This window comes from Capricornis sumatraensis, chromosome 3, assembly GCF_032405125.1.
Source record: "Capricornis sumatraensis isolate serow.1 chromosome 3, serow.2, whole genome shotgun sequence".
NCBI classification, from domain to species: domain Eukaryota; kingdom Metazoa; phylum Chordata; class Mammalia; order Artiodactyla; family Bovidae; genus Capricornis; species Capricornis sumatraensis.
Window position 1 is genome coordinate 106781654 of NC_091071.1, and position 27714 is coordinate 106809367.

The 27714-nt window shown below is 38.1% G+C and overlaps 1 protein-coding gene across 6 annotated transcripts in view; it reads right to left on the minus strand.

The window, feature by feature from the left end:
- Nucleotides 1-1640: 1640 nt before the first annotated feature.
- The window catches only part of ACMSD (aminocarboxymuconate semialdehyde decarboxylase), a 62338-nt gene continuing 36264 nt past the window's right edge, over nucleotides 1641-27714 (minus strand). Inside the window, exons 9-11 of one of the 6 annotated variants that reach the window (XR_011144659.1) lie at nucleotides 20846-20929; nucleotides 18820-19008; nucleotides 7743-7841 (exon numbers count right to left, since the gene is read on the minus strand). Coding sequence is in view for 3 of the 6 variants with exons in the window: in XM_068967872.1 (XP_068823973.1) it covers nucleotides 3114-3176; nucleotides 7743-7841 (162 nt within the window). In the remaining 3 variants the exon portion in view is untranslated. Of the gene's footprint in view, nucleotides 3177-7741; nucleotides 7842-18819; nucleotides 19009-20845; nucleotides 20930-27714 lie in introns of those variants that run through there. The other 5 variants (XM_068967871.1, XM_068967872.1, XM_068967869.1 and 2 more) reach the window with 5 other exon arrangements.

Here is a 27714-nt window from a genome sequence, read left to right on the forward strand (position 1 = left end):
GGCTAAATGTCCCTAGAATTACTGCACAGAAAGGACATCATTAGAAAGCCCTTCTTTATATTTGGTTTCAAGAGGAAGTTTCTCATCTTTTCTAGTGTCTGCATAGTTTCACCTTATCTTAGAGTTAAATCTTTGATCGGATCTATGTTGGAGTTATCCTTATGTGCGATATGACAAATGTACCTAATTTTATTGCAGCATTATTTGTAATTGCAAAATATTGGAAATTACATATAATGTTCAAATGTAAGAGACTGAACAAACTATGGTGCACACACACACAGACATCTGGGAATCAGCCTTGATTTTTTTCTTCCCATTTGCCCTTGTCCTCACATTTATCAAGTGCTGTTACTTCTCCCTACAACCCCATGTCACTGTCCCTGTTCTACTACTCTTGCCCAAGTCACCATCGTTTCTTGACACCTTAAAATTATTCTCTGCTGCTGCTGCTGCTCCTAAGTCGCTTCAGTCGTGTCCGACTCTGTGCGACCCCATAGACGGCAGCCCACCAGGCTCCCCCGTCCCTGGGATTCTCCAGGCAAGAACACTGGAGTGGGTTGCCATGTCCTTCTCCAATGCATGAAAGTGAAAAGTGAAAGTGAAGTCGCTCAGTCGTGTCCGACTCTTAGCGACCCCATGGACTGCAGCCTACCAGGCTCCTCCATCCATGGGATTTTCCAAAAACATAAGACAGAGCATGTCACAAACCTATTTTAAAAACTCCACTGGCTTACTAAAAAACTTAATATGAAAATCTAAACTCTCGACCACAGCTTACTTCTCTGGCCAGCTTTTCAGTTTCATCCCTGTTTCTCCCTTGCTCACAAGCTCTGCCCCAGCTCTTTTCTGCCTCAGAGCCTTTGCTGCTCTAGCCCTTCCCCAGAATACTCTCTCCATGGCCATTTCTTTCTGTTACTCAAGTCTTAGTTCAAAGTCCTCTTTAAACAGGTATTCTCTGGCCCTACAACTTAATGTTTTATCTCCCATCCTTCCCCGAGTCATTCTATACATCTTCTTGTTTTAATTTCTGCATAATGTTTATCAGTATAAGAAAAGTTTCCTCCCTTCCTCCTTTCCTTCCCTCCCTCCTCCTTCCCTCTTGCTCTCCATTTCTCCTTTCTTTGTCCTCCCTCCTTTATTTATTTACAGTTTCTTACCTACAGGTTGTAGGTTTCATCAGAGAACAGATTTTATCCTTTTTGTTAACTTTCTATGTCCCCAGTGTGTGGAACTGCCTTACAACCCTGGCATATCACATAAATACTCTGTGAATATGAATATACCCCAAATCTATTTAAACTATGTATTTATGGTTGCTTTTCATAATAAAGCAGTCATCAAACACTATGTTTAAAGTGCTCAAATACAGAATATTTAAAAAGAAGACATTTTCCCCTAAAGAATGGGGAAGTAAAAAATAATAACATATGCTTCATGTTGCTGTTTGACTCAACTTTTTCTTTTAAAGCAGACTGGAGTAACAAGCAAAGTGTTGGGTGGGTAAAGTCTTAGAAAGCAACAGGAGAAGCAAGAAGGAGATCGAGTTATAGGCTAAAATAAAGAAAATAATAAGATGAGTGTAGGTTAGCAAAGATTAAATCAGTACAACTTACATGTCATACTCAACTCTTGACTAATAGGAGGGAAAAGAAGTATGAATGAATCAACAGGATGGGACTTCCCTGCTGGTCCAGTGGTTAAGACTGTGTTTCCACTGCACGGGGCATGGATTCAACCCCTTGTCAGGAAACTAAGATCCCCCATGCCATGGCGAGGCCAAACAACCCCACACAAAAACAAAAAACAAGCCAGAAAACCACAATTAGAGCAAGCGGGTAGTTTTGAAAAATTATGTTTTAGAATTCAGCCAGAGGTACATGAACCACAGATGTTCATCACCCCTCCCAGAACCAAGTTCATCTTCAGCAGACCAGGTGGAACGAATAGAAATGCAGTCAGTGTAACAGGCTACCCTGGTATTGCCCTGCTCAACCTCCACAGCTTGCTTTACACAGTCTGCTCAGCATTTCAAATGGAAAGAGTTTCTGGTAAAAATAAATTACATACTGAAACTTCTCTCCAGAATAGATAAGTTCTTATTCATATGGAAACTATGTTCCCATTGTTTTGCCTTCCTATTTACCATCTTCCAACTCTTAACATGGTTTATTCATTTTTATTGACTCATCTCGAGTTCCAGCTTCTGTGAAGATGTGCCCAAAGTTGGAATCAAATGAATTTTTCTTAACTGAAATTCTGTGACATGCGTTTTTTATTGCTTAGTAATTATTCCACAAACATGTATTTTGCCTCCTTAATAGGGCTGTAAGTTCCTAGAGATTATGGAAAATGTGTATATATATATGTATTTTTTGGACTCTAAAGCATTCCCAGCCCACTTCTGAGCTAATGGAAGGTATTTAAAGTGAATAAAAATAGGTTATTTGGGACCTATTAACCAGTCCATTCTGAAGAAGATCAGCCCTGGGATTTCTTTGGAAGGAATGATGCTAAAGCTGAAACTCCAGTACTTTGGCCACCTCATGTGAAGAGTTGACTCATTGGAAAAGACTCAGATGCTGGGAGGGATTGGGGGCAGGAGAAGAAGGGGTCGACCGAGGATGAGACGGCTGGATGGCATCACCGACTCGATGGACGTGAGTCTGAGAGTTGAACTCTGGGAGTTGGTGATGGATAGGGAGGCCTGGAGTGCTGGGATTCATGGGGTCGCAAAGAGTCGGACACGACTGAGCGACTGAACTGAACTGAACTGAACAAATATTTGCTCAAGGTAGAGAACCTACATGAACCCTCTAGGATGAATCTGTTATTTTTTTCATATGAATCATTAATGGCATTTTGCTTTTTATTTCTGCCATTAATTTTAAAGGCTGTAGGAAAATAATGTTTGATTTGCACATGAAATAATGTACTGTTTTTCAGAATAAAAACATGAGAATCTTTTTTGTTATGAATAGTTTAGGGTATTTGGATATATTCTATTTCTGGATAAAAGAGTTCAAAATAGGATTTCAATAATGCATATGTGATACGTATTTAAAAGCAAAAGTAAAATGTCTTCTTGAAATTTGCCTTTGTAATAAATTCAGTCATTCAAATTGTTTCTTTTCAAGACCCAAAAATTCTAGGGCATTGCCAGCTTTGAGTTTATCCTGAAAAAGAAAAGAAAAGGTTTTACTTTAAAGCATTATTTAATGGCTGTTTTAAAGTACTTACTAACTGTCTTCAGGTTTTTAAAAACTCAGTTCCCCAATGTGAGAGAAGAATACTAGGTGTTTAAACAATGATCTCTTGACCCATGTTTTGCCACACTATTTTAAAAATTATACTCATATATTTGTATTGAACAATATTTTAAAAGCAAAAAATGAATGATGGGTGGTATATTTGTGCTTTAATTATTTCCTCTACTTCTCAAATATGTTGACAATCATAGACAAAACATGGTAGAGGTTTTAAATTTTTGAACATGTAAATAATGTATTATTTACATTATAGCTAATGTAGAAAATGTATAATTTGATATTTTTTAATAGTAGCAGTTTCTAATGAAATATTTCTGCAAATGCATTTTATATTAAATAGTAAGTACAATGATAAGTTTAAGCATATTATAAACAGAATTATGGGATGACCCAACAATTCCACTCCTAAATATATCCAACAGAATTTTTAAAGTATCAAATAGATACTTGAAAGGGAGTGTTCATAATAGTACTCTGCATAGCAGCTGAAAGAAACAGCACAAGTATACATCAACAGATGAGTAGGCTTTTAAACGCAGTATACACATAAATGGAATATTCAGCCCCCTAAAGGAATGTTCTTTTTTTCTTTTGGTTTTATTGAGATATGATTAATATACAACACTATATAAGTTTAAGATGTACAAGTTATCCTTCAATTAAAAAATAAATTTTAAAAATTATGACAAAGGTTTAAAAATAAAATAACATAAAAGTAAAAAAAAAAAGTACAACATAATGATCTGACTTGTATACATCATGAAATGAATACCATAATAAGTTTAGTGGGTATCCATCATCTCATATGGACACAACATGAAAGAAATAGAAAAAATATTTTTTCTCTTGGGATAAGAAGTCTTAGTATTTAGTCTCTTAATAACTTTCATATGTAACATATAACAGTGTTAATTATATTTATCCTGTTGTACATTACAGTCCTGGTGGCTCAGTGGTAGAGAATTTGCCTGTCAATGCAGAATATATGGGTTCGATCCCTGGATTTGGAAGAGCCACTGAAGAAGGAAATGGCGACCCACTCTTGTATTCTTGCCTGGGAAATCCCATGGGCAGAGGAGCCTGGTGGGCTGCAGTACATGAGGTCACAAAAGAGTCGGACACGACTGAATGAGCATAAGAAGATTACAATCCTAGTACTTATTTATCTTGTAACTGGAAATGCGTACCTTTTGACTGCCTTCTCTAATTCCCCCTTTGTCCCTTTATTTGAAATCTAACTTTGAAATTTGGTTGTAGAAGGAGGGGAGGAGACTTTTAACAAGGAAAACCCTCCTAGGAAAATGACTTCTTTGGTAACTTCTACAGGACCCTTCAATGAGTTTTAAGAATTACTTGGAGTCAAATACAGAGAAAAGGTACAGCTTAGGTACCACTACCTTCTCCATATATGTGTTGTCCTTTCACATGACCCTGAATAAGAGTCTCAGAATATTGTACAACTATGTACATTGATAAATTTCACATGAGAAAAAGACTGCCAAGTTTTTTTCACCTTCTCCCCAGCTATAGATTAGATCTGCTCCACAGAAAAAGCTGTGATTTGAGAGTTAACTTTGTGATACCCTAATTGATATATGTCTAGCTTGCAAAGGACAGGCATGCAGCTGAGAGTGGAAGGAAACATGTATGGGGTTGTGTAACATCCATACCATTAATGTCTATCTGTGTATCATGACCACGTCAGGGTTCTCACATAGGCTTGCAGAGCGGGTAATTTGAGGCAAGGAGCTCTTACTTGGGGTTCTTCTGTGATTCACCCTGGGTCATCCTTCTGTAAAGGAAGACTTCAGAAATAATGGCTGCTGCTCTGAAAAACTATTTGCTTTACTTTTTAAAATATGTTGGTACCAAGTATCCTTTGAAGGTGATACATTTTGGTGTATTGGCTAGAGACCTGATCCTGGAGTTAGGAGATTTGGAGTTGAGTTTATGTGCTATAATCCAGCAATTATATCCCTTTGGCAAATCACTTAACACCCAAGTCTCATTTTCCTCCTCTGCATCTGCCTGGTGGAATGCATTTGCCTATCTCCCAGTGTTGTTTTGCTCATCAAATGGATTTATTTCTTTCATTAAAAAAATTTTTAAGTGAAATTTTACCTTCATGTGGCTCAAAATTCAAAAGATAAGAAATGTATATTTCCTTTTACTAGTACTGCCCAACTGCTACTTTTTCTTCCCAGACTTATCAGTTTCTTATCTGTTCTTCCAGAGATATTTTATTCATATATAAGCAAATTCTTATATGTAGGTTTATAATTTTTTTTCACAAATGGATAGTGAGCTATTTACAAATGAAAGTATGTGCATTTTTGGTACCTTTCTTAATATATCTTAGAAATTGATTTTTAATACTTTTTAATGGCTATACCGACCTGATGGACATGAGTTTGAGTAAACTCCAGGAGTTGGTGATGGACAGGGAGGCCTGGCGTGCTGCTATTCATGGGGTCGCAAAGAGTCAGACACGACTGAGTAACTGAACTGAACTGAACTGAATGGCTATATAGACTCCATTGTATAGACATACTATTATTTATTTAACTATTCCCCTGTAGGTTGTTTTTAGTCTTTATTACAATGTTATGATGAGTAACATGTAATGTTACAGAATATCGTGTATTTATGACTGCATAAAATTTTTATTCAAGATTTTCTGAAAACTTGAAAGTGATAGACATAAAATTAAATAACAAAAGGCATATAATAGTAATTATTATTATTCCACTAAAGTCTTAATCAGGATATTTGACATGGAGTTTGAGTAAACTCTGTGAAATAGTGAAGGACAGGGAAGCCTGGCATGCTGCAGTTCATGGGTCGCAGAGTCGGACACGACTTTGCAACTGAACAATAACAACAGGACACTTGGGGTAGTCTGGTTTTAGTTTAATTTTCATTAATGTTATAGGAAGTTTTTCATTTTCAACTTTTGATATAAAAAGTAGAGAAAATCTTAGTATTGCTTTCTACTTTAATAAGTATATATTTAACAATTATATGAGCTCAGTCAGTAAAGAATCTGCCTGCAATGCAGGAGACCTGGGTTAATTTCCTGGGTCAGGAAGATCCCCTGGAGAAGGAAATGGCAACCCATTCCAGTATTCTTGCCTGGAGAATCCCATGGACAGAGGAGCCTGGCGGGCTACAGTCCATGGGGTTGCAAGAGTAGGACACGACTTAGTGACTAAACCACCACTACCATTTAACAATTCAGGATTTTTAGTTCCTTAAGGTGGGTAAGTGCCAAAGGAGACACTTCCTGTTTAAAGCAGTCCAAGGTTTCCCAGTTAATAACTTGTGACTAGTATATATCAAAATGTACTCTTCTTGGCATCTGTTAATGTGCTTCAAGTGTCTAAGAAGATGTGATGAGCTGTATCCCAACAATTAGAGTAGAGAATTAGAGATGAAGAGAACTTTTGGATCCTAGTTTAGAAGAGAGTCAAATCTCATACAAAAGGGTTATGACTGAGACTTTTGTAAAATTTTTTAAGAATTTACATCTCCGTGTTTTCATTTTGGCATCCCTGGCCCCTAGTGGTGAAGTCTTAGGAAGAACTTGTTTCATTGTGAGCGGGTGTGGAATGGAATTTGCATGCTCAGTCACTCAGTCGGTCTGATTCTTGTCTCCTTTGTCTCCTGCATTGGCAGGTGGATTCTTTACCACTGTAGGATGGGAAAGTCAAAATGTTAGTTGCTCACTCATGTGTGACTCTTTGCAACTCCATGGATTGTAGCCTGCTAGGCTCCTCCATCCATGGAATTCTCCAGACAAGAATACTGGAGTGGGTAGAAATTTCCTTCTTCAGAGGTTCTTCCTGACCCAGGGATCAAACCAGCATTGAAGGTGGGCTCTTTACCGTCTGAGCCACCAGAGAAGCCCATGGGATGTGAAGGGGATGGCAAAAGAGAGGAAATTTGGGGACACAGTGCCTCATTTTAAGCTCATTTTGTTTCAGGAACCTAAGGGGCAGAATAGGAAGTATCAGCATTAAGACACATTTAGCCACCCTAAAAGTCACATGCTGAAAGAAAAACAAAATCCAGTTGCTTGAGGGTTCTGCATGATTGAGTCCTGTTAATCAAGACTTGAGTCTAGATATCCAAATTACTAGAATCATTACAACTTTGGAGATTGGTAGATTTATAATAGAAACATGTTTTCTTATTCATCTAACATGCAAATCTAAATATATTATTATAATATGCTTCTTTACCGTTTTCTTTCTTGTCTTTATGAATTTAATTGTACTAGGTTCACTTTCAGCTTTTTAACTTTCCTTTGTTCTTTAATAGATCAGCCGATTCTAAAGATCAAGCAACAGTTCTAGAAATACTAAGTGCAACAATTTCTCTGTCCTTTGCTATTCTGTATCAAAGTGCTCTGAAACCAAACACAGTTAGATCAGGAAAATTCAGGAATAAGATCATGAAGTAAAAGGCACATACCTTGGTTTCTGCATCAAATTCTCCCATGGATTCTATCAGTTTCCCAGGTTCCAACTCACCTAGTGGGAAGGGGTAATCAGTTCCCAAAATGACTTTATCCTAAAAAAAGAAAAATTTTATCCCTACTTTTTTTTAAAAGCATCAAAGAACCTCTTATAAACTTAATTATATTTACAAACACTCCTATGGTAAAATAACAAAATTTTCCCTGATTAATGGAAGCAAATTGATTTTGAAGCTTTAGGATTTAACGGCTTCAAATCGTATTCTGACATTTTGTCCAGCAGGTGGCGTTATTAGGTCTCTTAAAACTGCAAATAAACCTCTATCCTCCCTGTTTTTCCTAAGGAACTGAATTGCAGAATACTCAAATCTAAGAAGCAGGCATTTATTTAATAAAACATGCTAATGTCTTCAGATGAAATTAATGATTCTATGTTTCTTAAAATGATGCATTGCAATTGACTCCACAATTCTTGAAAATATGCTAGGGTTAGAAAGGAAAACATAAAAAACTAATAACTGGATGAAATGAATGAAAAGAAAAGAAACAAAAACTAACCAGTTCCCACCCTCCCCCAAACAATTACTATCTCTGTAAACTAGATTGTGTTTTTTAATGATGTAGCTTTGAAGTTCTATTTGATACTTTGTATGAGAAAGCACACAGGCTTGTCTGTCTACAAATACATAAAGCAGTATGTCAAGTAATGTGCTAAAATCTAGATTGCCCTGGTCAACAAAACAGAAATGGGGACAGAGAGGGATCAAGATGGCAGAATAGGAAGATCCTGAGTTCACCCCCTGTCACACCTGAATTACACTGCTGAACAGGGCAACTATCTCTGAGAATGACCTGAAGGCTAGTAGAAAAGACATAAAGAACCACAACTTGACAGGTAGAAGGGTGGAGACACTGGCTGTCAGGATTCACATTCTTGGCATGGTGACTCACAAGCAGGAGGAAAATCAAGTGTGGAGGTCCTACCTGAGGAGCCAGGTGTCCAAGTCCCACACTGAGGTCACCAGCCTGGTCCTGCACTGGGAAGATGAGCACCCAGAATGTCTGGCTTTGAAAACCAGTGGGGCCTATGTTTAGAACTAGAGGCTGGAGGGCCATCCTTAAAGGGCATGTGCAAAAACTTACTTGCTCCAAGTCCCTATGCAGAAGCTGCAGTTTGAAAGGAGTCTGGGTCAGACATACTTGCTGATCTTAGAGAGTCTTGTGGAGAAACAGGGGGCAGCTGGGACTCCCCTTGGGAACTCACATGCTTGTGGCAGCTGTTTTCATTATCTCTCTCTACCATGCTGACGCTGGCCCTGGTGGTTGCTTTTTTGGAATTCTCCCTCTAGCCTGTTAGCGGGTTAGCCCCAAGTACCGGCACATCTGCAACACCCAGCCTTGCTACAATAAAAGGGCTCATGTAGCCCATATAGGGGACACTCTTGGAGAATCTGACCCTGGTGATCAAAGGGGAACATGCTGCTGGGCTTCCTTAGGACAAGTCACTTCTCCAAGATTGGGAGTTGTAACCAACTACATAATACATAGGAATAAACTTAGAGATTTAGGCAAATTCAGGAGACAGAGGAGTATGTTTCAAACAAAAGAACATGACAAAACTGAAGAAAAAGACCTAAATGAAATGAAGATAAGCAATCTACCCGAGAAAGAGTTTAAGGTAATGATTGTAAAGATGCTTACCAAACTCAGGCTAAGAATGGATGAACAAATGAGAACTTGAACAAAGAGTTAGAAATTATAAAAAGGAACCAATAAGAGTTGAAGAATACAATAACAGCAATGAAGTATACATTGGAGGGAGTCACTGGTAGAGTAGATGATACTGAAGAATGGGTAAGTGATATGGAAGACAGAGTAGTAATAATCACCTAAGCCAAACAGGAAAAATAAAAATAATTTAAAAAAATGAGGATAGTTTAAGGGACGTTTGGGACAACATGAAGTGTACTAACATTTGCATTATAGGTGTCCCAGAAGGAGAAGAGAGAAAGGATAGAAGTAGCATTTGAAGAAATAATAGCTGTAAACTTCCCTAAGAAGGGAACAAGCATCCAGGTCCAGGTAACATGCTGCTGCTGTTGCTGCTAAGTCGCTTCAGTCATGTCCGACTCTGTGCGACCCCATAGACAGCAGCCCACCAGGCTCCCCCGTCCCTGGGATTCTCTAGGCAAGAATACTGGAGTGGGTTGCCATTTTCTTCTCCAATGCATGAACGTGAAAAGTGAAAGTGAAGTCACTCAGTCGTGTCCGACTCTTAGTGACTCCAGGGACTGCAGCCTACCAGGCTCCTCCATCCATGGGATTTTCCAGGTAACATAAAGAGTCCAAAACAAGATGAACCCAAAGAAATCCATACCAAGACATAATTAAAATGGCAAAAGTTAAGAAAGAATTTTGAGGGCAACAAAAGGAAATCAATTAGTCACATACATGGGGATCCCATAAGGCTATCAGCTGATTTTTCAGCAGAAAATCTGCAGGCCGGAAAAGAATGGCATGATGTAATTAAAGTGATGAAAGGTATTCCTGAGATGAATATAGCATTGTAAGTCAACTGTAGTTTAATTTTTAAAAATACAATGGATAAGAATATGATATATTTGTGTAATGGCATAGTATACAGTGTTCAATGAACAAATTTTGGAGAAAAAGACAGAAATAATCCCTCTCCTCAGAAACCTCATGATCTAGTAAGAGAGACACTAAATTAATAATCAATAACAAATCCATCTATTGAAATAAAATAAGAGGAACATATTTTCAACTAGAAATTTTACTTCTGGTAAGTATCCCACTCATATGCATGTAATAGAAATATTTCAAGGAAATTAATTGCAAGATTATTGTAGTAGCAAAACACTATCAAATTAAATTATAGCATATCCCAAAATAAAAAGGAATGAAGGATAATTGCATATGCTGAAATGAAATAATCACCAAGTTATATTGTAAAGAGGAACGATCTTCACAGCAGACACTTAACACTACATTGTGAATGAATCTTGTAATGAGAAAATACAGTGTAATAGCTGTCAAATGGAATTTACTAAAGTTAATTCAAATATCATATGATACCACTTATATGTGTAATCTAAATGGTACAAATGAACCTTTTTACAAAACAGAAATTGAGTCACAGATGTAGAAGACAAGGAGATTGGGATTGGCATATACACATTCCATTCAGTTCAGTCTCTCAGTCGTGTCCAACTCTGCGACCCCATGGACTGAAGCATGCCAGGCTTCCCTGTCTATCACCAACTCCGGGAGCTTACTCAAACTCATGTCCATCAAGTTGGTCATGCCATCCAACCATATCATCCTCTGTCATCCTCTTTTCCCACCTTCAATCTTTCCCAGCATCAGGGTCTTTTCAAATGAGTCAGTTCTTTGGATCGGGTGGCCAAAGTATTGGAGTTTCAGCTTCAGCATCAGTCCTCCCAGGGAATATTCAGGACGGATTTACTTTAGGATTGACTGGTTGGATCTTCTTGCAGTCCAAGAGACTCTCAAGAGTCTTCTCCAACACCACAGTTCAAAAGCATCAATTCTTTGGGGCTCAGCTTTCTTTATAGTCCAACTCTCACATCTGTACATGACTACCGGAAAAACCATAGCTTTGACTATAGAGACCTTTGTTGGCAAAGTAATGTCTACTTTTTAATATGCTGTCTAGGTTTGTCATAGCTTTTCTTCCAAGGAGCAAGTATCTTTTAATTTCATGTCTGCAGTCACCATCTGCAGTGATTTTGGAGCTCAAAAAACCAAAAGTCTCTCACTGTTTCCATTGTTTCCCTGTCTATTTGCCATGAAGTGATGGGACCAGATGCCATGATCTTAGTTTTTAGAATGTTGAGTTTCATCAAGAGGCTCTTTAGTTCTTTGCTTTCTGCCATAAGGGTGGTGTCATCTGCATATCTGAGGTTATTGGTATTTCTCCCAGCAATCTTGATTGCAGCTTGTGCTTCATGCAGCTCAGCATATCACATGATGTACTCTCCATAAAAGTTAAACAAGCAGGGTAACAATATATAGCCTTGATGTACTCCTTTCCCGATTTGGAACCAATCTTGTTCCATGTACAGTTCTAACTGTTGCTTCCTAACCTGCATACAGATTTCTCAGGAGGCAGGTCTGGTGGTCTGGTATTCCCATCTCTTGAAGAATTTTCCAGTTTGTTGTGATCCATATAGTCAGTTGGCATAGTCAGTAAAGCAAAAGTAGATGTTTTTCTGGAACTCTCTTGCTTTGTCAGTGATTCAACAGATGTTGGCAGTTTGATCTCTGGTTCCTTGCCTTTTCCAAATCCAGCTTGAACATCTGGAAGCTCATGGTTCACGTACTGTTGAAGCCTAGCTTGGAGAATTTTGAGCATTACTTTGCTAGTGTGTGAGTGCATTTATGCAGTAGTTTGAACATTCTTTGGCATTGACTTTCTTTGGGATTGGAATGAAAACTCCTTTCATTACTCTGTATTGTAATGACCTATATGGGAACAGAATCTAGAAAAGAATGGATATAGGTATATGTATGATGAATAATGTATATGTATATGATGAAATATGATTCACTTAATATACAGTGGAAACTAACATAACATTGTAAAGCAACTATACTCCTATAAAAATAATTAATAAGAAAAAAGAGAAAGTTATAAAGAGGGGAAAACAAAGTCTAGGACAATGTATTTGCTATACTCATATTTCTGTTTCTAATAAGGAACCTATAGAAACACAAATATATTTGTATGGTAAAGTCTATTTCACAAATGGTAGCCAAGAAACAAGATAGTTTCTTGAGAAACAAGATGGTGAGGAACAAGGATGCCTGCTGTGCTACAGTTCACGGGGTCACAAAGAGTTGGACATGACTGGGCAACTGAACAACAACAGCAACAGCAGCCAAAAAACAACTAATATTAGGTGTCTCCACAAATGAAGACTAGGACTCAGGGCTGTAGGAGATGCCCCTTTTTCTCTTTTGGGGATATAATTCACATACCACAAAATTCACTCTTTAAAACTGTACAGTTCAGTGTGTTTTAGTATATTCACGAATTTGTGTTCTCATTTCCACTAATTTCAGAACATTTTTATTACCTTAAAGTAATCTGCATACTCATTAGCAGGCACTCCTTGTTACCTCCTGCTTCTAGCCCCTGTAAACACTAATTTATCTTCTGTGTCTATGGAATTGCTTCTTCTGACATTTCATGTAAATAGAATCATGCGGTATGTCACCTTCATTTAGAATATCATTTTCAAGATTCATCCATGCTATAGCCTGAATCAGTACTTCATTCTGTTTTGGGCCAAATAATATTCCATTGAATAGATATACCACATTGTGTTTATCCATTCATCAGATGATGGATATGTGGTGGTTTCTACTTTTTGGCCATTATGGTAATGCTTCTCTGAACAAGTGTTTTCATATGAAAACCTTTTTCCTTCTCCTGGGTATACCTAGAGTGGAGTTGCTGGATCATATGATAAGTCCATATTTAACATTTAGAGAAATGGTTTTTCGCAGTGGCTGCAGCATTCGACATTCTCAACAGCAATGCGTTAAGGTCCCAATTTCTCCAAATCCTTACCAACGCTTGTTATTGTCCATTTTTTTTTAACTATAGCTATCATGGTAGGTGTAAAGTGATATCTCACTGTGGTTTCAATTTGCATTTCTGTAACGACAAATTACTTTACTAGTGTGTGAGATGAGTGCAATTGTGCGGTAGTTTGAGCATTCTTCGGCATTGCCTTTCTTTGGGATTGGAATAAAAACTGACCTTTTCCAGTCTTGTGGCCACTGCTGAGTTTTCCAAATTTTCTGGCATATTGAGTGCAGCACTTTCACAGCATCATCTTTCAGGATTTGAAATAGCTCAACTGGAATTCCATCACCTCCACTAGCTTTGTTCGTAGTGTTGCTTTCTAAGGCGCACTTGACTTCACATTCCAGGATGTCTGGCTCTAGATTAGTGATCACATCATCATGATTATCTTGGTCGTGAAGATCTTTTTTGTATAGTTCTTCTGTGTATTCTTGCCACCTCTTAATATCTTCTGCTTCTGTTAGGTCCATACCATTTCTGTCCTTTATTGAGCCCATCTTTGGGATTTCTTTGAAGGGAATGATGCTGAAGCTGAAACTCCAGTACTTTGGCCACCTCATGTGAAGAGTTGACTCATTGGAAAAGACTCCGATGCTGGAAAGGATTAGGGGCATGAGGAGAAGGGGATGACAGAGGATGAGATGGCTGGATGGCATCACTGACTTGATGGACGTGAGTCTGAGTGAACTCCGGGAGTTAGTGATGGACAGGGAGGCCTGGCATGCTGTGATTCATGGGGTCACAAAGAGTCGGACACAACTGAGCGACTGAACTGAACTGAACTGAACGACAAATTATGTTGAACAACTTTCCATGTGCTCATTGGCCATTTGTATGTCTTTGAAGGAATATCTATATGTCCTTTGTGTCTATTCAAGCCCACGTGTTTCCTTTTTATTGTTGAGTTGCCAGAGTTCTTTATATTTTCTAAATACTAGAGATTTACCAGATGTATGATTTACAGATATTTTCTTCATTCTGTGGCTTGTCTTTTCACTTCATTGGTTGTATCTTTTGAAGCCCAAATTTTAGAATTGTGATGAATTTAATTATTTTCTTTGGTTGCTTTTGTTTTTGGTGTCATAGTCAAGAAATTATTGCCTAAACATCATGAAGATTTGCAACTAAGTTTTCTTTTAAGAGCTTGTAGTTTTAGCTCTTCCCTCTAGGACTTTGGTCCATTTTGAGTTAACTTTTGTGTATTTTGAGTGTGAAGAAGAGATCCAACTTATTCTTTTTATGCATGTGGTTATTCCATTATGCCACTACAATATATTGAAAATACTATTCTTTCTTTATTGACTTGTATTGTATCTGAACTTTTGTTCAGAATAAGTTATCTTTATGTCTGTTTTTAAGCCACCATCACTCAGTTTTGATTATCCTATATATCTATGTAGAAACTTTTGAAATTGAGAGTGTGAGTCCTCCAGTTCTGTTCTTTTTTAAAATCATTTTGTCCATTCTGGGTCCCTTGTATGAATTTTAGCATCAACTTGTCAATTCCTGTGAAGACAAACAAAACAAACCCTGGATTTTTGATAGGGATTGCATTCAATCTGTAGATCAATGTGAGGAGTATGGTCGTTTACCATTAAGTTTTCCAACAGATGAACATGGGATGTCTTTTCATTTATTTAGGTCTTCTATAATTTTCTTCAACAGTATTTTGTAATTTAGTGTCCGAGTCTTCACTTCTTTAGTTGAATTTACTGCTAAGTATTTTTATTCTTATTGATACTATTGTAAATGGAATTGTCTCCTCAATTTCATTTATGGATTATTCAATGCTAGTATTTAGAAACGTGGGTAATTTTTGTATATTTATCTTATATATTTGTATATATTTTATGTATTTATTCTGGAACCTTGCTGAATCTCTTTATTAGCCCTGATGCTTTATTTATGGGTTCTCTAGATTTTGTATATACAAAGTCATGTCATCTGCAAACAATTTTGCTTCTTTCTTTCCAATTTTTATGCCTTTTATTTATTTTTCTTGCCTAATTTCCCTGGCTACAATCTCTAGTACAATGTTGAATGGAAGTGGTGAGAGCAGAACTTTTCAATCTTTTGCCATTAAGTATGATGTTAGTTTTTCGCTTTTCTTCTTTTCACAGCTATTTGTAAGGCCTCCTCAGACAGCCATTTTGCTTTCTTGCATTTGTTTTCCATGGGGATGGTCTTGATCCCTGTCTCTTGTACAGTGTCACGAACCTCCATCCATAATTCATCAGGCACTCTATCTATCAGATCTAGGCCCTCAAATCTATTTCTCACTTCCACTGTATAATCATAAGAGATTTGATTTAGGTCATACCTGAATGGTCTAGTGGTTTTCCCTACTTTCTTTCATTTAAGTCTGAATTTGGCAATAAGGAGTTCATGATCTGAGCCACAGTCAGCTCCTGGTCTTTTTTTTCTTGACTGTATAGAGCTTCTCCATCTTTGGCTGCAAAGAATATAATCAATCTGATTTCAGTGTTGACCATCTGGTGATGTCCATGTGTAGAGTCTTCTCTTGTGTTGTTGGAAGAGGGTGTTTGCTATGACCAGTGCATTCTCTTGGCAAAACTCTATTAGTCTTTGCCCTGCTTCATTCTGCATTCCAAGGCCAAATTTGCCTGTTACTCCAGGTGTTTCTTGACTTCCTACTTTTGCATTCCAGTCCCCTATAATGAAAAGGACATCTTTTTTGGGTGTTAGTTCTAAAAGGTCTTGTAGGTCTTCATAGAACCATTCAGCTTCAGCTTCTCCTTTGACCGTGTGGATCACAATAAACTGTGGAAAATTCTGAAAGAGATGGGAATACCAGACCACCTGACCTGTCTCTTGAGAAACGTATATGCAGGTCAGGAAGCAACAGTTACAACTGGACATGGAACAACAGACTGGTTCCAAATAGGAAAAGGAGTACGTCAAGGCTGTATATTGTCACCCTGCTTATTTAACTACTATGCAGAGTACATCATGAGAAACACTGGGCTGGAGGAAGCACAAGCTGGAATCAAGATTGCTGGGAGAAATATCAATAACCTGAGATATGCAGATGAACCCACCCTTATGGCAGAAAGTGAAGAGGAACTAAAAAGCCTCTTGATGAAAGTGAAAGAGGAGAGTGAAAAAGTTGGCTTAAAGCTCAACATTCATAAAACTAAGATCATGGCATCTTGTCCCATCACTTCATGGGAAATAGATGGGGAAACAGTGGAAACAGTGTCAGACTTTATTTTTGGGGGCTCCAAAATTACTGCAGATGGTGACTGCAGCCATGAAATTAAAAGACGCTTTCTCCTTGGAAGGAAAGTTATGACCAACCTAGATAGCATATTCAAAAGCAGAGACATTACTTTGCCAACAAAGGTCCATCTAGTCAAGGCTATGGTTTTACTAGTGGTCATGTATGGATGTGAGAATTGGACTGTGAAGAAAGCTGAGCACCGAAGAATTGATGCTTTTGAACTGTGGTGTTGGAGAAGACTCTTGAGAGTCCCTTGGATGGCAAGGAGATCCAACCAATCCATTCTGAAGGAGATCAGCCCTGGGATTTCTTTGGAGAGAATGATGCTGAAGCTGAAACTCCAATACTTTGGCCACCTCATGCTAAGAGTTGACTCATTGGAAAAGACTCAGATGCTGGGAGGGATTGGGGGCAGGAGGAGAAGGGGACGACAGAGGATGAGATGGCTGGATGGCATCACATCACTGACTCGATGGACGTGAGTCTGAGTGAACTCTGGGAGTTGGTAATAGACAGGGAGGCCTGGCGTGCTGCCGTTCATGGGGTCACAAAGAGTCAGACACGACTGAGCAACTGAACTGATGATGTCAGTTGTGGATTTTTCATAGATGTCCTTTATCAGATAGTGGAACTTCCTTTCTACCAGTTTTTGAGTGTATTCTTCATGAAAGACTGTTGGAGTTTGTTGAGTGCTTTTTCTACATATATAGTTTAGTATTCTTGATAAACTACTTGAGCAATTTTCTGATAGACTTTATCTAGCTTAAAAGCCCCTCCTGCTGCTGTTTGCTGCTGTTTAATTGTGAATTTGTGTCTGACTCTTTTGTGACCCCATAGACTATAGCCCTCTAGGCTCCTCTGTCAATGGGATTTTCCAGGCAAGAATACTAGAGTGGTTTGCTATTTCTTCTCCAGGGGATTTTCCTGACCCAGGGATTGAACCCGGGTCTTCTGCACTGGCAGGCAGATTCTTTACCACTGAGCCACCAAAGAAGCCAAAATCCCCTGCTAGGAAATCCATTCAGATGACTATTAGTCTTGAAACTAATCTAAGAACTTTAACCAATAAAAAGAGGCAAAGAGGCTAATTGTCCTTAACTAGATAATCATCTCCATTTTTAAAATATAGTCTAATAATAACTGTCTAACCATTTTTCCCCTATAAAATGACTCTGCCAAGATAGAATCTTTGAATTGGGGTTTTCAGAAAACCTCTTCATTTGAAATAAAACTCTGACCTATGCTTATAATCAGTCTTGAGAGTGGTTTTGTGTGTTGAAGGGATGAAGGCTTGAATATATGAAAGAGGGAAGTCAGATTGTTACAAGGCCTAAATATTAAATGTGTTTTTCCCATGAGTCCATAGTTAAATATTATTATTAATATTAACTAAAGTCTGTACTCTACAGTAAGGCTCACTCTTTTTTTTTTTTTTAAGGCTCACTCTTTGTGTTGTACATTCTGTGGGTTTTGACAAAAATGTCGTGACATCTGTCCACCACTATTCATACAGAATATATTAAATGTATTTTAAGTACTCTCACGTTGAGTTATTGTGAGGATAAATGACACTTTGATTTCTACCAGAAAAAAGATTTTCCTAGGTTTTATGATTACATTTACATGAAATAATGTGGAGAAGTATATACTAAAGTTTAGAGGAAGGCCTTGATAGACTCACAATTCTATCTCTAGATTCCTGTATTCATGTACTATATAAAACCAAGCAAATAAATACACCTGCTGGTAGAAACCCTAAAGACCCAAAGCTATGTCTCCTCACATCTGTGCCAACAGCTGATCTTGTTCTGAACTGCCAGCTTGGTATTCACTGGAGGTTCATTCATCCTTATCTCTACTCCTTTTGCTAAAGTTGTTTACAATTGCAAAACATAACATAATTTTAAAAAGTCCCATGCTTATATTACATTTGTCAACCACATTAACATGAAATTGAAACCTAGAGAATGATTTTTCATTCTAGTCAGGAATTCTTCCATTCCAAGTATTACGGCCTTCTCAGATATAAATATGGTTTAAGCACGGAGGAGTCTGTTCTGTTCTATGGCAAAGGAAGCAAATGATTTTAAAGCAGAAATGAATCACTCCTCTACAATTCATTCTTCCTGGTTAAGGCACTTCTTTGTTCTCCTGCCTAACTTGATTTTGGAAGCCTGTTGCAGAACACCAGACTTACGGTTTGCTGTGTTAGTCGCTCAATCGTGTCTTGACTCTTTGAGACTCATGGATTGAAGCCTGCCAGGCTCTTCTGGCTGTGGAATTCTCCAGGCAAGAATACTGGAGTGGGTAGCCTTTCCCTTCTCCAGGAAATCTTCCTGACCCAGGGATCGAACCTGAGTCTCCCATATTGCAGGCAGATTCTTTACTGTGTGAGTCACCAGGGAAGGTATAACTTATGGTTTGGCAGTATTTAATTATTATTTAATAGCTATTGCTCACAATTCCTCTCTATAGGTGATTAATTATCCATTTGTGATAATCTAGTTTGTAAATGTTTCATACTTATTATCCATTTAAACACCTTTTATTGATACCTTCTGATAAACTTTTGACCATTTCTAACTTGTTAGTGATTTCTTAAGGGAGAGGGAAGTAGGCATAAAAAAACTGGAGGTAAAGTTCTTGTTAATTGGATTTCTTATTCAGAGAAGGGATAGTACAGGGAAGAGATGGGGAGAAGAGATTCCTTCAGAGTCAAATGGTCCTGTAGGATGAAGGTCACTTGCTCCATTGCTTGATACCAGTCTCTGCTTGATAGATGCTTAATAAATACTTATTGAGTTAAAAATAGTTTTTGTATTGCTATTTCTTGTTTTGTTCCCTAAGTTGTGTCCAACTCTTCTATGACCCTGTGGGCTCTAGTCCTCCAGGCTCCTTCATCCGTGGGATTTCCCAGGCAAGAATAATGGAGTGGGTTGCCATTTCCTTCTCCAGGGGATTTTCCTGACCCAGGTATTGAACCCACGTCTCCTGCATTGGCAGGCACTTTCATTACCACTGAGCCACCAGGACAGCCCCTATTGCTATTGCTATCACCTACTAAAACCGCAAATTGATTGTGTTCTAAATGGATGCACAGTCTGGTTAAGGAAGCATAGGATATGGTCTTGGATGACTGTTGCCTTGTTTCCCATTGATATAAGCTCTGTGGGATATCCAAGGTTCTCGTGATATCTCAGGCTTGCAAGTAACATACCTGGTCCTAGCCTTCCAAAAGCTAGAACTTTGTTCTTTCTTTTTCCTTCTTGTCTGTGATCTAGACTTCTAGTTCTTTGGGACTGGCCATAATTATGAACCATTTTTTTAAGGATATCTGTGATATTTGCTACAGTAATGTTTATTAACATCTACATTTTAGTGGGCCCTTTCTAAAGACTCTACTAAACTCAAAGGAATAATTCTAATAGTTGATATTTTGGGTAGTGTGGCTAACTCTTCTAGGATTCTAAAATTAAACCTTCTCAACAGGTACTGGCTTTCTTTATTAGGCAGGAAAGCAGTGGCTAATCCTGATTGATTTCTCCACACCAACACTGCCCCAACATAATTGCCCTCCCCAAAGTTAGTGGCACATGTTCCCTATGAAGTCAAAGACTTACTGAGCGATAATAATAGTGATTAATATTCCTGCCAGGGAAAAGAAATAAACTGCTCACCTGCTGGGATGCATTAACTTTTCACATTCTCAGGGAATGCTGTGAACACTGAAAGATGTGACTTACTAAAGAAACTCAAATAGTGGAAGAGAATTCATTTGTCTTCTGGAAAAGGAACAATTAACTCTCTTCTCATTAACGTATTTCATTAGTAGCATTTGCGGTAATTACAACACACCTCTATTACGACATAGCTTATTACAAAAATCCTAGTTTATCAAGGATTCACTTTGTTTCCTGAGACATAATTTCCTAGAGAAATGGCCTGATTTAATTCAATCAGTGCAAAGCAAGATTATATCCACAAGATCATTACACAACTCAGTTAAACAAATATTAACTTTATACCCACTGTGCAAAAAAAGCACTGACATTTGGAGAGTCCTTTGGCATTGTGTTATATTAGCTCCTCACATCAACTCTGTCTGGCTATCATCTGTGTTTTACAGTTGAGGAAACTGAGGTTGAGGGCAATCAGTGACCTGATACTGAAGTTCACCCAGCTAACATGCAGTAGAGCCAGGACTTGAACTGTCTCTCACTTACCATAACTTCTTGAGAAGGTAGTAAGTTATACTCTTGTTCTTGGGAAGCTTACAGGCATCAAAAAGGGTTCCACTCTACTGAGGACTGCAGTGCACAAGAAAACATCACTTATCCAGAATACTTACAGACAGAAGTATTAAAATACAGTTAATTTTCAAGTCAGAGTGGAAACATTTCTAATACATATGGTGTACTCCACCACCTACAATGGATATAATCACATCTTTGGTGATACAGGACCTTCTCATTGCTTTAGAATCCTAAAATGGAGCAGTGCCGAATGTTAGTCAGAAGACCTAGAAAATGAATGAAGAAAAAGCTTTGGCTTTTGCACCTGACTGGTCTCTAGTTTTAGGTCCATTTTTTAACCCATAGATTCAAATGCCCAAGACAAGATCACACGTATACTCACTGTAAAAACTGGTCTGTAAAATGCCCCCAAATAACATTTTATTTCTATAAATGAGCCATTTATTTTGCTGTCAGATAAAATACTTTCTATTTTGCAGAACAGGTGTTTCTCGTTTCTCTTTTAAAAATATACAAAATAACATATAAATAGATGCTTTAGTTTGGGTGATTGAAAGTCTCTCTTGCAGACAGAGTCCTCTTCATAAAAAAAAAAATTGAGGGGAACTTTGCAAACATAGAATTAACCATTTTAAAGTGTATACTGTGATGACATCTAGTACATTCATATCTAGTACGTTTCCACTCTGATGTTTTCTTGTGATGTACAACCACCATCTCTATCCTGTGCTAAGATATTTTTACACCCTCAAAGGAGACCTTGTACATATTAAGAAGTCACTCTCCATTCCTACCCACCCCCTGGCAACCACTATTCTGCTTTCTGTCTCTGTGGGTTTATCTATCCTAGATTCTTCAAAGAAATGGAATCATACAATACATGACCTCTGCGTCTGACTTCTTTCACTTAGCATGTTTTCAAGATCCATGTTGTAGCTTATATCGGTAATTCATTTCTTTTTATGGCTGAATATAATATCCCATTGTATGGATATACAACATTTTGTTTATTCATTCATTTGTCAATGGACATTTGTTTCTACCTCTTGGCTCTTGTAATAATGCTACTACCAACATTTGTATACAAGAATTTGTTTGAATACTTGGTCTCAAGTCTTTTTCAATATCTACCCAGGAATGGCATTGTTGGGGCATACTAATTCTATGGTTAACTTTCTGTAGACCTACAAAACTGTTTTCCACAGCAGCTTATGGAAGATAACCATTTTATCTTCCAACCATCAGTGTGCAATGTCTTCACATTCTTGTCAATATTTTTCATTTCAAAAAAATGACCATAATTTTGATGAGGATGAAGGTTATCTCATTATGTTTTGATTTGCCTTTCCCTAATAACAAAGGTCCATCTAGTCAAGGCTATGGTTTTTCCAGTGGTCAGGTATGGATGTGAGAGTTGGACTGTGAAGAAAGCTAAGTGCCGAAGAATTGAGGCTTTTGAACTGTGGTGTTGGAGAAGACTCTTGAGAGTCCCTTGGACTGCAAGGAGATTCCAACCAGTCCATTCTAAAGAAGATCAGTCTTGGGTGTTCTTTGGAAGGAATGATGCTAAGGCTGAAACTCCGATACTTTGGCCACCTCATGAGAAGAGTTGACTCATTGGAAAAGACTCTGATGCCGGGAGGGATTAGGGGCAGGAGGAGAAGGGGATGACAGAGGATGAGATGGCTGGATAGCATCACTGATTCAATGGACATGAGTGTGAGTGAACTCTGGGAGTTGGTTATGGACAAGGATGCCTGGCGTGCTGTGATTCATGGGGTCACAAAGAGTTGGACACGACTGAGTGACTGAACTGAACTGAACTGAATAACCAGTAATGTTGAACATCTTTACCAGTGCTTGTTAGCCATTTAGATACTAATATCTTTTTTTGAGAAATATTTATTCAGATCCTTTGCTCAATTTAATTGAGTGATGTGCCTTTTTATTATTGAATTATGGGATATTTGAATTTGAGATATATGAGATTATTATATATTTGAATACAAGTCTCTTGTTGGGTGTATGACCTTTGTGTGAGTTTTTCGTTAAAATTATTGTACTTTTCAGGTTCAAAATTTCTGTTTGTTTTCTTTTCATAATTTTTATATATTTATTGTTAGTCTCTTTTTGTTCAGACATTAGTCTCCTGGTTTTCTTTAGTTCTTGGTCTATGATTTTTCTTTATTTCTTGATCATATTTAAGGATGTTGATTTAAAATCATTGTCTAGTAAGTCCAATGTTTCTCCAATGACAGTTTGTTAGTTTCTTTTTTTTCCCCACAGGAATGGGCCACAATTTCTTTTTTCTTTGCATGCCTCTTAATTTTTTTGCTGAAAACTAGACATTCTGAATATCGTGATATGGTAACTTTGGTAAGCAGATTCTTCCTTCTTCTCAGGGTTCATTGTTGTTTCTTTGTGTGCTTTGTATTGTTTAGTTAGTGACTTTTCAAACTATTTTGAAAGACATTCTTTGTTATATATGCTCTCTGAAGTCTCTGTTACTTAAGCTTGTGTCAGCTCATGTTTGGACAAAGAGTTATTTAAATTCCCAGAACAAAAAGAGAATGAAAAAAAGACAAGGAAAAAACCTCTCCCGGTCTTTGTAGATTGGCTCCGTGATGGGCCTTCCTTGAAAACCTGGCCAGGCCATTTACAACCTCGCCTTGGCATTTACTTGCTGCTGATGCTGAACCTAAAGATCAGGGGGAGATTAAAGCATAGGGCCCTATTGTGTCTTTTCTGAGAAAGCATCCTGCTCTGGGCATGTGCTTGACTTTCTAGGTTCTTCCTTATTTTTATCTTGTTCCCTCTTCATTTTTGATGATGTTGCCAGAGAAGATCCAAGCCTTATTTTACATCATTACTTCAGAAAGAGGCATATCATCTTTCTTCCTTCTACCTTCAATCTAAGCCAGAGAGAGTACTAGAATATTCTTTAAATTCTGAAAATCTGGCCAGACTCTTTCTATAACTGTAGTTTCTGCTAACCTATTACTGCATGTAACCATGAATATGACTTCAGAGAACTGGAAGCTGGGCCATAGGAGGATGAGATATAGGTAAGATAAATTTCGTTAGAGAAAAGGAGGAAAGCTCAAGACTAGTATTATTACATGTATCCAAACTGGTCTTCCACTTGTGCATGATGACATAAGGCACTTACCCTAGAATGTAAATCAATGCACCACTTCCTTTACTGAAAAAGTCTTGCTGTTAGAAACAAAATCAGGACTTCCCTAATGGTCCAGTGGTTAAGAATCTGCCTTGTAACGCAGGGGTTACTGTTTGTATCCCTGGTCCAGGAAGATCCCACATGCTGCAGGGCAGCTAATCCCATGTACCACAACTGCTGAGCCTGTGTGCTAGAACACAAGAGCCACAGTACTGAGCCTTAGTGCTGCAACTACAGAAGCCCACTTGGCCTAGAGCCTGTGCTTTGCAATAAGAAGCCACTGCAATGAGAAGATCATGCATCACAACTAGAGAGTAGCCCTTGGCTCACCACAACTAAAGAAAGCCAAGTGTAGCAACAAAGCCCCAGTGCAGTTAAAAATAAATAATAATTAATTAAAAATAAATAAAATATTAAAAAAAACCAAAAGTCAGTTAAACTAAACTGTGTCATTAGTAAATCAGTTTACATTCTGGCACAAATTCTTCCTCTTATCATAGACTGGTAACAAAATCTTTGTGGCCTGGAATTGATCTAAGAATCACAATTTGAAACCCTATGAAATAGATGGTAAAGTGGATTTTAAAAAGTGTACACCCACAAGGACAAAGAGAACAAGACAGAAGAAATAAGAAAATTTCAGAAACTGGAAAGCTGTTGGACAATAACTAACTTTAGAAGACCAAGAAAGAGAAATTCCTAGCTAGTATGAGATCGGCCAAAAAGTAATCTGGCTTATATCAGCAAGCCCCCAAATATTTGTAAGAGACAGCATCAGGTACCTCTGGAAGTCAAGACAAAGACTGAACTAACAACAGGAGGATTCATTGCAAGCCTGTTGCAGAAGCAGTTAGACCCTAGACCACCTCCCTCACTGCTTAGTCCAGTGTCTGCTTTCCCCTCATTCTGACAAAAGATCGGTCAGTTAGTCTCAAAAGGGGGTGAAAGAGAGAGTCTCTAAATTGGAAGATACCAGGCACAGTTGAAAGCATGGCATGTTCTGAAAGCAAAAGTTTATTAAAAATTGAGCATCCCAGCCCTTATTCTCCTCTCAGTTCCTAGAATACTGGCAACCAGGCCTTTACTGGTTTTAACCCATGTGGCGCTAGTGGTAAAGAATCTGCCTTTCAACGCAGGAGATGCAGAAGATGTAGGTTCAATCCTTAGATCAGGATTGCCTGGAGTAGGACATGACAACCCACTCCAGTATTCTTGCCTGGGAAATTCCATGGACAGAGGAGCCTCATGGGCTACAGTCCATGGGGTCGCAAAGAGTCGGATATGACTGAGTGACTGAGGACTTTACCATTCAGGTAAGAAATTGAAAGAACTTCTCTGGGAATGTGATAAATCAAAAAGGAAAGACCAAATATCTAGAATTTCCAAAGGACATGGCCCAGTTGGATTACTCTAGAGAAAGCCCCACTTGACAGGTGCCATCCATATGCAGAGACTTCCAATCATCTTTTTAGTGACCACTCTTAAGTATAAGTAGATAGCCAGGGATTATGGACATTTAAGGAAAGCATTTAATATGAAATACTGAGACTTAAAAGACAAAAAACTAATTGCAGGAAGACTTGTGGGGAGAAGTATATTTCCCAAAATTATTAATATTTTTAGAGTGTTAAAAGGTATGGCACTCACTCAACAGTAACAGGATGTTTGGAAAAAGTTTACAGAACAAGAACAGCAACATCAAGATCTTGCAAATTAAACATTAAAAGCCAATTACATAGAAGGATTTATTAATAAAGTTGAGGAAATCTCCCATAAAGTAAAACAAAAGCTCAAAAAGGGGAGATATAAGATGGAAAAAAAAAAAGATTCAACTTTAGAATAGGAACTCCAGAAAGAGAAAACAGGGGGTGGGGTGAGGGGGGGAAGGAAGTCATTAAAGAAGTAAATTAAGAAAATTTACAGAATAAAAGGACTCACCAAATGGCTAACATAATAGGCAGAAACAGTTCATTACTAAGAAATTTCAGGACAAAAAGAAAATCTTATAGTCTTTGAAACAGAGAGTGAAGGAGAGAGAAGTATGTTTTATATGAAGTTTCAGAGATTAGACTTGCATTTTATTATTCAATAACAACTCTAGAAGTCAAAATATAATGTGAAAATGTATTTAAAATTCATCAGGAAAACAGGTTCCAAGCTAGAATTATATACTTAGCTAAACAATTAACTCTTTGTAAGGGAAGAATATGCTCAAAATCCTTGAGACTAGGCTTCAGCAAGTACCTGAATCAAGAACTTCCAGATGTACAAGCTGGGTTTAGAAAAGGCAGAGATCTAACTGCTGTCATTCGCTGGATCATAGAGAAAGCAAGAGAATTCCATAAAAACATCTACCATTTCATTGACTATGCTAAAGCCTTTGACTATGTGAATCAGCAAACTGTGAAAAACTCTTAAAGAGGTGGGAATACTAGACCATCTTACGTGTTTGCTGCGAAACCTGTATGCGGATCAAGAAGCGAGTTAGAACCTTATATGGAACAACTGACTGGTTCAAAATTGAGAAATGAGTACAAGGCTGTATATTGTCACCTGTTTATTTAACTTATATGCAGAGCACATCACAAGCTGGAATAAAGATTGCTGGGAGAAATAACCTCAGATGTGCAGATGATACCATTCTAATAGCAGAAAGTGAAGAGTAACTTACATTGAGCCCCATCACTTCATGGCAAATGAAAGAAGAAAAAGTAGAAGCAGTGACAGATTTTCTCTTCCTGGGCTCAGAAATCACTGTGGATGTTGACTACAACCCTGAAATTAGAAGATGATTGCTTCTTGGAAGGAAAGCTATGACAAACCTAGACAGTTTATTAAAAAGCAAAGACATCGCTTTGCTGACTAAAGTCTGTATAGTGAAGGCTATGGTCTTTCCAGTAGTCATGTACAGATATGAGAGTTGGACCATAAGGAAAACAGAGTGTCAAAGAATTGATTTTTCGAGCTGTGGTGCTGGAGAAGACTTTTGAGAGTCCTTTGGACAGCAAGGAGATTAAACCGATCCATCCTAAATACTCATTGGAAAGACTGATGCTGAAGCTGAAGCTTCAACACTTTGGCGACCTGGTGCAAACAGCTGACTCACTGGAAAAACACCCTGATGCTGGGAAAGATTGAAGGCAGAAGGAGAACAGGGTGACAGAGGATGAGATGGTTGGATGGTATCACCAATTCATTGGACACGAACTTGGGCAAACTCCAGGAGATAGTGAGGGACAGGGAGGCCTGGAGTGCTACAGTCCATGGGGTTGCAGAGTCAGATATGGCTTGGCAACCGAATAACAGGGGAAGAAGAAAGAAATATTGAGATAATCAAGGCTTCAAAAATTTTATCTCCCATACTCTCTTTCTTAGAAAGTTATTAGAAGATGTTCTCTACCAAGATGAAGGACTAGAGCAAGAAATTGGAAAATTGTCGGTCTCAGGAAGCTGGGAATCCAGTGAGAGAGAGAGAGAGAGAGAGAGAGAGAGAGAGAGAGAGAGAGAGAGAGAGAGAACATGAGGCATGCAAAGGGGGGATCTCAAGATGGCAGCTGAGCAACAGGTCTAAATAGCAACCCAGTCCATATTTGAGCAAGTCAGAAACTCCTGAGATATTTTTCCAAAAAGAAAGAATTAATAGACTTACCGTATCTAATGT